The sequence below is a fragment of the Myripristis murdjan genome, chromosome 10 (genome assembly GCF_902150065.1).
Source record: "Myripristis murdjan chromosome 10, fMyrMur1.1, whole genome shotgun sequence".
NCBI classification, from domain to species: Eukaryota; Metazoa; Chordata; class Actinopteri; order Holocentriformes; family Holocentridae; genus Myripristis; species Myripristis murdjan.
This window is the reverse complement of record NC_043989.1, coordinates 14,076,701-14,090,194: the sequence shown is the minus strand read 5'-3', so window position 1 is coordinate 14,090,194 and position 13,494 is coordinate 14,076,701. Positions and strand designations below refer to the sequence as shown.

The 13,494-nt window shown below is 42.0% G+C and overlaps 1 protein-coding gene across 6 annotated transcripts in view; it reads left to right on the top strand.

The window, feature by feature from the left end:
• The window catches only part of atp11c (ATPase phospholipid transporting 11C (ATP11C blood group)), a 58,444-nt gene extending 46,278 nt beyond the window's left edge, over nt 1-12,166 (top strand). Inside the window, exons 24-31 of one of the 6 annotated variants that reach the window (XM_030061746.1) lie at nt 267-394; nt 1,157-1,292; nt 1,384-1,449; nt 1,660-1,763; nt 2,738-2,894; nt 5,127-5,232; nt 8,941-8,972; nt 9,280-12,166. In XM_030061746.1, coding sequence (XP_029917606.1) covers nt 267-394; nt 1,157-1,292; nt 1,384-1,449; nt 1,660-1,763; nt 2,738-2,894; nt 5,127-5,228 — 693 coding nt within the window. In that variant the 3' untranslated portion in view covers nt 5,229-5,232; nt 8,941-8,972; nt 9,280-12,166. Of the gene's footprint in view, nt 1-266; nt 395-1,156; nt 1,293-1,383; nt 1,450-1,659; nt 1,764-2,737; nt 2,895-5,123; nt 5,233-8,940; nt 8,973-9,276 lie in introns of all 6 variants that reach the window. The other 5 variants (XM_030061744.1, XM_030061745.1, XM_030061747.1 and 2 more) reach the window with 5 other exon arrangements.
• The last annotated feature ends 1,328 nt before the right edge of the window (nt 12,167-13,494 follow it).

Below are 13,494 nucleotides of genomic sequence, written 5' to 3'. Positions count from 1 at the left end.
TGTCTCACATGGCCCCTAGTTCAGATCCTACTTGTAAGGCCCATTTGTGTGTATATATATCAATGCCTTTTCTTGTCCGTGTGGCCCCATAGCAGAGAGCCTTCTTGCTGTGTAGCTTACGGCTATGTCTGCTTGTGTGACCGTATGTGCAAGTATGATGGTGTGTATGGGTCTTGTCCTATCCATAATTTTAACCCCTGGTTGCCCCATCCCTCCTCCTTCCCCACTCCTCCTCCTTCACACCCTCCTGCTCCCATCCTCCCCAGCCCCTCTACGATGCAGCCTATCTGACGATGTACAACATCTGCTTCACCTCTATGCCCATCCTGGCCTACAGCCTTTTGGAGCAGCACATCTGCATTGAGGTTCTGTTGGACAATGCTACCCTCTACAGGTACTTTCTGGGAAGTTCCCTTGCTTGTAGCTCGTTTTCAAGTCCTGTAGATGCCTTTGCAATGCGGTCCCCTTTCTTTAAAGAGGAACAGCACTCATAGTTGATACTTTGTTTATATTAATCCGTAGATCTAGGACCATTCAAACAATATCTGTGACAAAAAAGGAGGAAAATTGTGCCCACAGAAGGAACAATGGCACAAAAATTCCAGATATAGGCTCTCACATTAAAAAGCCTTTATTGAAAGGGCTACATGGTTAAAAGTACACCAGACCTTTTCAGAATGTCTTCACACACAATAGCCTCTGTGATCGTTAATAATGCTCTCCCACAGCCTGAAATTAAGACTTAAACTCGTAATCTAGTATCAAATACCTCTTTATCCCACCACACACGGTTCAGGAGTGTGACAGCACTAAAGCAGTCCTGAGGGTAAAGAATGGCTCAGCTCCATATTAGCTCAGTTACTCTCCCAGTCACCTTGAACATCTTTCCAAATTTTTTATGGAGCACCTCCAGACTTAATATCCAATGTCATTAAAAGTTTGTGTCTTAGTTCCAGTTTTGGCTTTGAGAGAGTTGTTCATCAACAATATGTTCGTCAACATATTGTACAGTCAGACTCTTCTAGATCATTAGGAAAACTTAAAGAATTTTTTAAACGGAGTGGTGTTTTCCTAGTCTTGTAACAGACTATATGCCAAGAGGTTAGACTTAATGGTCTATTTGTTTGTTTGTTTGTTTCTTTATCATTTCTTTTAGGGAAATTGCCAAAAATGCCATGTTGCGGTGGCGACCCTTCTTCTACTGGACTGTACTGGGGGTTTTCCATGGCTTGCTCTTCTTCTTTGGTGTCCGATACCTGTTTAGTAACCCGGCATTGCAAGATAATGGCCAGGTCAGTCCTCTGTTTCTATGCCGCAGCCAACCGATTAAACATAACTGATCCCCCTAAAATAAATTTCCTCATTTGTCTTTTTTAAATCAAGGTGTTTGGAAATTGGTCCTATGGAACGATAGTCTTCACTGTCCTCGTCTTCACTGTTACGCTAAAGGTAAACTACTCTGTTGTTTTTCTTTCAGCTTTTCTCTTCAGACTTGTGTCATTAAAGCAGCTGCTTCAGTAATCAGTTTTAGGACCATGATGTTTGGCTCAGTCTCTTGTTTTTCTCATTGTGCAATTAATCTTACATGACGTTGATTTTGGCAAGCCGTGTTGGGCATTTGACATCTGAAATTCATCACGCTTCTCTTTTCCACTCCAGCTCGCTCTGGATACAAGGCACTGGACTTGGATCAACCACTTTGTCATCTGGGGCTCCCTGGCCTTCTATGTGTTTTTCAGCTTCTTCTGGGGAGGCATCATATGGTGAGAAGGCTGAGATAATCTAAACTAGACCTGCTGTTGGTGAACGACAGCATGTCTAATTTAGATTATTTCAATAATCTTAATCCTCAGTGACACTTTCTGCCCCTTTACACCTGGTATTAACATGCGTCTCACAAGAAGGCACAGTAGTCAGATAGCACTTGACCACATAAAAATACAGGTGTACATGCACCCAAGACATATTTATGGTTGATTGTGATTCGATGGCCCAGACCACCTAGAAAGGGCGACAAGGGATGTATTGTGGCCACATTTAACATAATTGTAAATGCAGATGCGTCGGCAGTCTACATGCAACAAATAGGCAGAAATACAAGGACATACAGGTGGCATTTCTCTTTAAAAAGACTGAGGATGTCATGTGCAGAATAGTATGATAGGATCACAATCAGATGCCAGTGTTGACACTGGAGACATATATTCATAGCAGGTGTAACTGTAGTCTGTTTAACTTATATCTAGATACAGTCTTGATGTGAGACACATGTTAATACCAGGTGTAAACGGGGTCTTGGTGGCTGTGTTCATAAATGGGTTAAACAGTTTGACCAAAAAGTGACAGATTATACTGAGTATGTTTCCCCCGAGTAATGACATTATCCAGTTCTCCTTAACTACCCCATAACGCAAAGTGTCAAACACATCCCTCTTTGCTGAATGTTTGACCTGATGGTGATAATAGAGGAAAGGTCATGGTTTCTCTAAGATTATTAGGGTCATCTAGGGGTTATGAAAGTGTACCACTGATTTTAAAAGATTCAAATAAGAAGAGTTATCGCTCACCACCACAGTTCCTGGCAGTGAACACATAATAGATCTTACCTGTCTTTTTGCAGATATAATAAATATCTTAGTTTATCTTTGTTTTTTATTTTTCACTGTAGCCACCTTTATTCTGCACCATTCAGCTCTCTTCCAGCCAGTGTAAAGATAAAGTCCTTACTCTCTTCTAGGCCCTTCCTGAGGCAGCAGCGTTTGTATTTTGTGTTTGCCAACATGCTGAGCTCTGTGTCAGCCTGGCTGGTCATCATCTTGCTCATCCTGCTCAGCCTACTGCCTGACATCCTGCTAGTGGTGTTCCGCAAGCCCCGCGGGCCCAATGCAAGACAGGTAGGACTGACACACTCATACCCTCAGACACTCAGACACTCACATGGCTGGACTCGGCATCAGACTCTCTCTACTGCACTTTTTTCTTCTCTCTCTCTCTCTCTCTCTCTCTCTCTCTCTCTCTCTCTCTCTCTCTCTCTCTCTCTCCCTCTCTCTCTCTCTCTCTCTCTCTCTCTCTCTCTCTCTCTCTCTCCCGTCTCTTCCTCCATCCCTCCCTGATTAACCATGATATATTACCTTACACTACAGCTGAAATGTTACATGTCTTTGTTGTGATGTTTTCTGATGGAGGCAAGCTGTTTACAGGCCTGCATCCCGAGGACATACTGAAATATCTGCTGGCATCCTGTCATCATTTTTTTGATTCAGTCCTTGGCATTTAGTTCTTGGAGTTGGCCATTTGTCCTCACAAGAACCTGGTTGTTGTTGATGCAGCCCACCGATATAATCAGGCATTAATCTCCATCACAACAGTCTCATGCAAACTGTTGATATGATATCCCTCTAGAATACAGCTTTCCCTAACATATTTTCTCGTTCAAGTTAACTCCCCACATGGCAAATATGGTTTGCCTCCAAACAGTTGGAATGTTTTGATGATTTTGGTGTTTTTGTTTTTTCCTTCTTTTTGGGGGTTTGAATGCATTCCATGACTTTTTAAATCAGTTCTTTGTGTCTAGGTTTTGTTTGTTTGGTGAAAGTATTATGCTTCTTTTGACTCAATATTTGACAAGGGTCATATTGCAGGTTTGGACCATATATAGGCTAATCAGCATTCACAAATTGGTGTGTACAAAGCCACCCATACCATTGGTTTTCCTGCCCATAAATTAAAGAAGCATGGTTGTAACTAAAGGCAGTATAATGTAACTGTCTATTACCCTGATTTTATCTTGATTACTTACTTAAACCCCACCTTTATCTGTTGGCTTCCTTCCCAACTCTGTCTTCCTAACTAGTATTCTCACTTTTGCACTCACACTTTCTCCTTACTCTCTGATCCTCTTATTTCTTCTTCTCTTCCTCCCTGGACCTGCTGCACTAAAGATGAAACATCGCCTTCCTTCCTCGGGGACATCTACTATCTTCATGCTGTCGCAGACCGCTAGCACTCACAGCTTCTCCTGGAGTGACTGAGGTCTCTTTTTCTTTCTGTCAGCTCTTACACTTAAGTCCTTTCTGCTCGTTCTGTTGCCATGTCTGCCATTCTTACTTGTTTCCTACCTGTCATGCTCCTCCTCTCCCACTGTGACTCTCACTGTTGAACTCCCTCCTTCACACCTAAGTAACTCCGAGGTGGTGCCCTGTAGGCTGTAATCAATCCCCACTCTTGCCAGGACAAATCAGGCCAGACTTTTCAAATTGGAAGATGAATCAGACTTGCTAATGTTGGAAGATCCAGTCTTTAAGCCTTGGCCTGATTGCTGTTTCTGTAGATTAATGTTTATTAAATCAGGAGGAATGTTGGTCATTGGGTGGTTTTGTGCCCAACTCCTCTCAGCGGGTTCACTGAGCTAGTCGGTTGGCAGTGTGGAGCAGTGAGGACCTGGTTTCCCTGCTGGAACCATACAGTCAGTCTTCCGTTCTTGTCACCCAGTTTGTGTCAGTCAGTGTCCTCCTAGCTGCCTGCACTGCTCCAGTGCCTGCTGCCTCCGCATGTCCAATCAGGTGAATGCAGCACGCCCAAAGCACCCAAACTTACCTGCATGAGGCTCAAGCCAACAACCAAACCCTGGACCTCCACCGCAACCCCTGAGGGTCACTGCATTTTGTCTGTGCGTGTGTGCGGGCGTGTTATGTACTCGTGTTTCCTTTTGTTGTTGTTTTTTTTTTTTTTTTTTTTTAAATAAATGTACAGGAAAGTAGGCCTGTGTTAATTTTGATGAATAGGAGCACCCACTGATGTTCTCAGGTCCAACCAGCTTGATGATATCCTCATTGTTAGCCTTGCTGAGGCATCAGAAAGTTGTGAGGAAGAGGTCTCAAAAAACACACATATACATGTGGATTGATTATCACTGTCTATGTGTCTGTCCCTAATGTTCAAATATTTTTCAGTGAATATATATCCGTGCGTGTGTGTGTGTGTGTGTGTGAGAAAAGAGAGAGGGAGAGAGAGAGAGACAGAGAAAGAGAGAGCGAGAGAGAGGCTGTATGCGCATGTGTGTGCGTGTGTGCGTGTTTGTCAGCGTAGTGATGTCATTGGTGTCTCTTGCCTCACCCTTCCAGAAGAAGCCTGTTGAGTCGAGCATGGGGGGCCCCCAGTCTCCCCGGTCTTCAGCCAGGCCCCTGCTCATGAGAACCTTTTCAGATGAGTCCAATACTGTCATTTAAACAGGTACCAGCCCACCTCCAGGCTGTTTGAGCCAATCAAAGATACACTCCTCCCCAGAAGCCACGGGCTCACCTTCTAACTTTAACAAGAGAATATGAAGAGCCCAAATCCTCCTGTGGCAGACAGTCACCCCCCCTGTGTTCTCATGTGTCATGTAAGCTGCTATTGGCTGGCTGAAGAGATGCACTATTCTCATGGCAGACTTGAGTTTTGTCTATGACATTTTACATGTAAATTTGTCAAATGGTGCATTTAATTCACATTCAAATGCATCTGTAGGCGTACAACTTATGCTGTAATCTTCGATCTACAGGTTTTGTTATTTTTGTTTTATTTTTTTTTAATGTAACATGAAAGCCAGCAGAGTGACGCATGCTCCTTTCAGCCTCCCTCTAGATACCCAGCTCGTACCCTCCTGCATGTGCTTTTTAAAAATTCTGTGATAAATGTTTTTGACAGTTTGAATCAACCTAATTTCTGGCTTAGGAATTTATTTGTATGAGCGGGTTAAGTGTGTGTCTGAGTATGTGGGGTATGTATGGGTTTCCTTGTTGGGAGCGTGAAACAACAGATGTGGTAATCTGCTTTTGAATTGCTCAGTGTGGCATTGTTGTACTTATTGCGTCATTTGGTGATGAATATGTTATCTTGTGTGCATGTCTGTGCTAATCCCGTGTCCTTGGTTGCCTTGTGTTTATTCTCTTGGTAATTAATGCATTTGTTAGTGCTGGGCTTAGCTCAGTGCATGGTGTGTCTTTGCCGTAACCTGAGGTCAAATGCTGCAGCATTATGCACAGGGTGTAGACAAAAAAAACAGAAACACGACATGAAAAAGGATTTTCATTTTTAAAGTAGATAAATCACAACTAGAACAGCTTGAGCTGTGCTTGGTGCCCCGTGTGCCTGGAAATTTTTATTTGTCACCACGAGGAGGCTCCACTCTCAGGTTCTGGCAACTGTAAGGACAGAGATACAATAGAGTCATTTCAAGTTGAAAGCCAATTAGAAATAAACTGTAAAATAAGTTAATATAGCAGAATGAATAATGTGAAAATGCCTGCATACACAAAATACTGACAAATTTGTTTGGCATAATGGACATAAAACTACAGTGTCTGTTTCTTTACATTTCAAAAAGTGTCTGTCCAGTACAAATCCACAAAAATACATTCAACTCTCAAAAGAACACAAAATCTGGGACATTGAACAGGGCTGAAAGTAAGAGTCTAATTAGTCATGATAGTACAGTTTCTGTTGCCAGCTACATGGTAGATGATCTGTAATGCTATGGACAGCCACCTTGTGATAGTCATTAGGACCAATGAATTCTCTGCATAGTTGCACAGCTGCTGAGTATGAGGCCATTATACATGACCAGTTGCACACTGTAGAGGAACCACTATTCCCCCATGATTCACCTATATTTGAAGATGCACATCATATTCAAGAGTGGTTTCATAGACATCAAAATGACTTGAAATTCCTTCCATGGCCTCCTCACTCAGAAAGGATTTCTGCCTTCATCAGCTCTCAAAAAGCTCGAGGCTTTGCTCTTTGAAGAATGGTCCAGCATCCCATCACACACAGTTCAAGGCTGCAACAACTGCAATTCAAAGAGTACTGAAACTAACTCGGCAATATCCAAAGTTTAATATCACAACATTGTTTCAATCAAATATCACAATATTCAAAATTATCGTAATATTTCTGGAGATTCATCCAACCTATAATGAAGCCATCATTTCAAAATATCTATTTAATTTAATTTTATTTAATTTTATTCTAAATTTGATACAATTCAATTGATTCTAATGTGATACAAATGTTGAATTTAAACGTAACCAACACCTATCAGAATGACAAATAAAAATAACTAGGCTCATTACCAAAGAGTTCTCATGTATAGTCATTCTGCTTTGGTCTGACAATGAGAATGAGAGATTTTGATCCTGGAGAAAATATTGCAAAAATCTAATCAAACATCATGAGATTATATAACGTTGGATATTATCCCAAGCCTAACCAAAACTGTTCTGAAGCCAAAAGCAGGCCTCTCTCTTAAAACCACTTGAAATTCTAATATTGTTCTGTGTTTCTGTTGTTTTGTCCACCCTGTGTAAATTTGAATACCATATATCCCCTTACATCTGACCAGGGTCATTAGCCACTTTTCCACTATTGTGCCCAATGTGGGCGTGCTTGTGCATGCTAAGACAAGTGGCATTTCCATTTTCATTCTGATCTTTGATTGCGCCGTGGGCAGGCTATGTTGGGGCCAGTTCCCAGGTGCTAATGGCCCACAGATTGCCCATGGGCTGGGCAGGGCTACCCATGGTCTGAGACCGGATCAGCGGTCATAGGCAGGGCTTACCTGGCTTTGGGTGGGGAGACAGGTGCAGCTAATAAGTAGAAATGTCCACTGCAGCAGCTTATTTTAACGAAAAATTGAAAACACAACAAACAGACAGCAACTGACAGTACTAGTGAAAGTACTAGTCCATTTCTCTGGAACAGAGAAATGGAGATGAGAGAGAGGGAGATGGAGAGCTTTAACTCAGTGGGTTGGAAGAGAAGATTGCACTTGAACAAAATGATTCTCAGTGAAGTGCTAAAACCAAAATCCAGTATTCAAAAAATGTGAAATAGCACAACCCAAATTGTCAAGTCAAGGAGGACAGAATACTCACATTTCACCTGTTTATTGGCTCACATCACAGTAGACAAAACACTTGTGAGTTTCAGCACTGAGCCTTCATCAAAGCGTTTAAGGTTAACATGTTAGGTGAGGCAGTATGTACACAAGGTCAGAGTATATGCACAGCTGGGCATGTACTTTGTCCTTGAGTATATATTGCCTCACAATAAACAAGTGAACTGAGTATTTTGACTTGACAATTTAGGATACGCTACCTTTTCACATTTTTGAGCTTTACTTCTGTATTTAGAGAGCTGACTTCTGCCCTTTGTGCCAAGAAGTATGTTGGCAGAAAGGCTCACATGTATAAATTTTTACATACATACATTTACGTACAGCCTTTTCTGTTGCAGAAATCTGGGTGGTACTGTGGAGGTTCCATCTGTTGCACCCACACATTGAGGAATCCCAAATGCATTGTTAAAAAAAAATGATGATATAAGACCATGTCTTATGTTATGATGGTAGGCTTGCAGCTTTTTCAGTTGGCAGCATTAGTTACCCACTAGTTCAGTCTTATGTTTGATTGTTGCTATTAATAACAGTTGCATCTGCTATCAGCATTTTTTGCTTACACTGGATTGCTGTCGTGCACCATGCACCCAAAAAAAAAAATTTCACCGTTAACGTTGAGCCTCTATCACTCTCCACCAAGCAATGATTAGCAACAGCAGACCAATAGCCACTTTGGTTTCCATTATATTGCTTTTCTGAACATCTCCTGGAGTAGGACGCTGGTGCCCGGCATGCAGACTTTATATCGCATGATACTCTAACTACCCTTACTACAGGTCTATTGGCAGGATAGTAGAAACTCAAAAGGTTTATGTTCATGCGGCTTGAGGCTGTGGGCCATTAACACATTGTGGCTCGAAGATAGCCCTAGCTCACAATGGCATGATAGTGGAAAAGCAGCTATAGAGATCTGCCAGCAGACTTATAAAGGCTTAGCAATAAAACCAGGCTTGTTGCTCACAGCTTCCACTGTTTAACCTGCTTCTCTATTTCCCCTATAGCTGTCAGAGGACTCCCTCCTACAGACATCCAGGTAAACAATGAGGAGACAAACCTAACATATTCAGTGCGTCAGCTGAGCTTCAGCAAATTAATAGACTTAAGAGACTTGGGCGAAATCGAACGCTCTTTGACTGATTTCAGCTTCTATGTGGTGTTGGGTGCAGTTTGTTTTCAGTGACTTTTATATGTGATGGTATGTGGCCAATCACTGTTTATTTTGTACATGTCCTGTGTGATCAAGGTGTCCCGTCCTTCCTCTTGTTGGGTCGTCGCAGATTTGAAGCTCATCGTGAAATCACTGAAGTAACATCCGTCTGTCTGTTTTTGCCCATCTCCAGATCGCAGCTGTCACACCACTGTCCTACAAGCACCTGAAGGAGCGCGAGTGAAGGGCAGTAAGGAGTGACAACAACATTGGTATCTGCCTCTTTCAGGATCCCATACCAGTCAGGCCACAGCCCGCCATATTGCCTGATCTAAGTTGAAGAGGAGGAAAAAGAGCAACAAAAATGATCAGAAGAAAAAGAGAGAGCAACTGACTGAGGGGAGGGGGTGAAAAGGGGTCTAGCAGTCTTTTGTCTTGCTGGTGCTGTGTCTCCCTGCTCCGTCCTTCTCTGCCCCCTCCTCAGCACGCCTGCAGAGCAGTGCACTGCATTACTGGCCCATGCAGCACAGGCACATTTGTACCACATTTTTTAAACTTAACTACTCAGATGAGAGGCATGAATTTTCTGCAGTTTTCTTTCTTTTCCTTCTGTTGTTGTTTTTTAATACTAGCTTAAAAATGAATGCATACACGGCTGCCTTGTCAGTAGCTCTACCGACTGCTGTGGTTCAACATGCAGTTGCAAGATTCACTGTCCTAGAATGGGTGATGTGCATGAAAGGAGGCTCAAAAGAATGCCACATTCCACTAATGGTCATGTTCATATTTTGAAAAGTTTATAAGACATGTTGGTCCCACTGTTCCAATTTCAACAGTTATTACATTTTCAAAGGTTATTCTACTATGGACGGTTGTTACAGTTTTAAACAGGTATTGCACTCCACAGGTCCAAAACATTGTTTAATAACATTGAAAAGTTCCTGTATGTGAAATCAGAGACTGTTAAATTAGTCATCTGTTTTCTGGCCTGTTAATGTGACTGATTTTTTTTTTTTTTCCAATTATGTTTTTATAAAAGAACTACATTCTGCATAACTGAGGTGGCAGAGGATTTAATTACAGCCATTTTGCCATTCAACCCAAAAAGTGTGTATGTTTGAGTGTCTGTGACCGAGTGAAAGACTAGAGATCTTAATCATATTCTGGCAATGAAAAATGTCTGCCAGCGTTGCTTAGAGCATGACCTGAATCTTCGACCTCAGTGATAACTTAAAGAGATCCCAATAAAGATGAGAAAATTAATATATGTGCTGTACTGTATATAGCTTAGAGATGTATGATAGCCTCTGCTCAAAGCCAAAAACATGTCTGAAACAGAGAGCGCCCAATACTGTCCAAACAAGTGTGAGCTCAAAGTGACGAGTTTGTGTGTGTGTATGTGTGTGTGCGTGTGTTACATAAATGTGCACAGCTGTACTGGATGAGAATAGCCAGAAACATACCTGTGTCTAGTGAACAACAGGATTACTTGAACCTTGTAGATGTAGTATGGTAGACATTACCTGCACTATAAAGGAAAGTGGCTCGTTCCTTGGATGCACGGTCACAAAGGCACATTGACATATGCCTGAGCACACATATGCACATATCACATAGACCATAATACACATGTACACACAGAATGACCACACACACATTGTACACAAGTAAATGCACACATGCACTAAAGCCTGAATTGGGTATTTTTGTTTATGACCCATTTGTTATGTAGTTTGCATTATTTATCTCAGTTGGGCTGAGGTTTGGGGGGTAACAAAACCAACTTCAGCCCTTTTTCTGTCACATCACCATAGTTAATGCCACTGTGAGGCTCTCCTTTCCACCTCCCTACCTTTCTGTTTTGGTCATCTGATTCTCTAAGCTGGTGGCTAACAGGATGGAGTGAGTGGGCTGTTGCGCCTTTTCTGTCCCTTCCTTTAACTTCAAGTGTGTAGCGCTTCATACATTCCATTTATACATGCCATGATTTGAAACACTTTTAGATATTGTATCGAAAGATTTCTTTTTTTTTTCTGTCTTTTTTTTTTTTCAAACATGTAATGTCTTTGGCATATTTATTAAGTGTAATTTTACTCACAAATATTATATTTTTATGACATGGAACTTTTTTATTGTGGAGAGTGATCAGCTTTGTGCCAGTTATGTTTGCCTGTGTTACTCCAGCTCTGAGATAAGCCTGTGCCAATCCATTTGATAGCCTTTGTCATACATGCAAAGATGGGCAGCCCCCCCAATTAACTTCTCAACGGTAACCACTCCTTTCACCATCCCAGGTGATACGACTTTGTCAGAAGGACTTTTTGCCACAAATCTTTGACTTTTTGTGTAACAATCATCAGCTGCTATGGAGGCTTAAAATAGAGCAAACATATCTGTCAATGATTATTTCATTGTTATTTTTTTTTCTGTACTTTTTGAAACGTGTTCAAACCATAACTCCATCCTTACTGTGGTACTCTTTATTGTATTTGACCACATTGACTGTAACTTTAACTATCATAATACTGAGTTTCTCTTGCCTGGCACATGCAGTCAAAGATGCAAAACTTTCATGCCAAATGGAGATGTGAAAATGTGATGAACATTCATGTGTGTGTGTGTGTGTGCTTGAATTATGGAAGAAGAAGGTTCTTCTGGCATCCATTTGAGCATCATTTTGTTCTGTTTTCTGAAATTGTTTGTTTTCTGAACAGTTATTGATGCCAGATGTTAGGAGAAGGAGATTAAACTGTCCTTTTACACTGTGGCATGAGCGTGCCACCTCCAGACTGCACTGTGCCAGGGATATGGAGGAGGACACATTGAGAGGGGCTGCCTGCTTTGTTGAAAACAAACCTTTAAATAACATCAGAGATGCTATTTTCAAAGCTTAAATCATTCTTGGATTCTAATGTTTTGCCTGTCTAAATGAAAACTATAAAAGAATGGATTGTATTTTTAATGCAACATTTTTCCAGCCACTTTTGTAAGAAAACAAAACGTCCAAAAAAAAAAAAAAAAAAAAAAAGCACGAGAGGCTCTGTGGATATGGAGACTGGCCCTGTCTGTGAGGGGTTGAATGAGCGCTGGGATCAGGCACCTCAGCCCTGCGCCGTGCAGCAGGGACACCCTCCCACCTCTGGCCCTTTGGGTCTCCAGCCTCAGCACTCCAAACCTCCAAGCTGAATGTACCTCTTTAAAGACAAGTATGTTCAAAACCTGAAGATTTTCTGAAATAAAGCAGAGTGTTTTGAAGATAAACAAATGGCCTTTTGATTTGTTATGCAACTGAATGATCTTGTTTTAGGAAAGGGAACATAAAATCCATTGGGTTAGAAGGTTCTGGGATGAATGTGCATGTTTGGTAATGTGTGTGTGAGTGTTTGTCCACACAAAGCAGATGCTGTGCAGTAATGAGATGGCTGAGAGGCTAAGCTGGATCAGCTATGGATCAGATCTGGAGTAGTCCTGCTCTCCTGATTCATGTGTGACCTGACCACAGAAACCACAGCCGTGTATAGCACTGTGAGAGGTTTAAATTCAGTTCATGTACACATAATTATTCTCTACTATAGCCCTTCTGTGTCAATGAGTGCTGCTACATTCAAAGTAGCTGTGGGCTGACTTGTGGGGAGTTGACTTGAGAAAGGCTCTGTCTTATCTGTATGTACACAATGACACCCTTTCATATTTGTTTCTCTATTTCAATGTGATTGTTGTGTGGTCTCACAAGCTTCTTGGCTGCAAGTGCTGTAGATTTTCATATTCTCTCCACAATAGGTCCATTCAGATGTTTATGTGCATGCCTCTGTGTGCACATGCGTTGTACATAATGAGTGTGTAAGGAAGCTGGAGAAATAAGTAACATGAGCAAGGGTTTCAGACAGCCGAACAGACCTGTACTGTTACTATACTGTAGTGTAAGTCAGCCAACAAAACACTAAAATAGTAGGAAAAAAAGCGAAAAAGAACACAGTCTGAAGTGAGAGAAGTTTATAGGGAGCTGGCAGCATGTCAGGACTAGACTCTTGAGCCCTGCACGGTGCAGAGCTGACGCATTAAAGCTCAGAGAGAGAGAGAGGGGAGGGGCGAGAGAGACAGCCGGCAGTGGCCAGATGGAACCCTGTTTGTTTTGAAGTAGCCGACTGCTGTTGAGAACAGGATACTCTGCCGGCAGACTTATTGGTAATGTGTGAGCGTAAAAGTATCTTGCACCAGGAATCTGGGCAACAACAGGACAGTGAAACACTGATTTCTGCTTATGTGGACAGCTCTTCCTCCTCTGTACTGTAGCTGTGCCTGTGCAGTACTCTGCTGCTCTGTGTGGAGGCACTCTATGCAGCTCAAGGTGACTCAGGAAGATCCAGAACCAGCCTCAGGGAACTGTCCCAGCTGGATCTTAGGACCT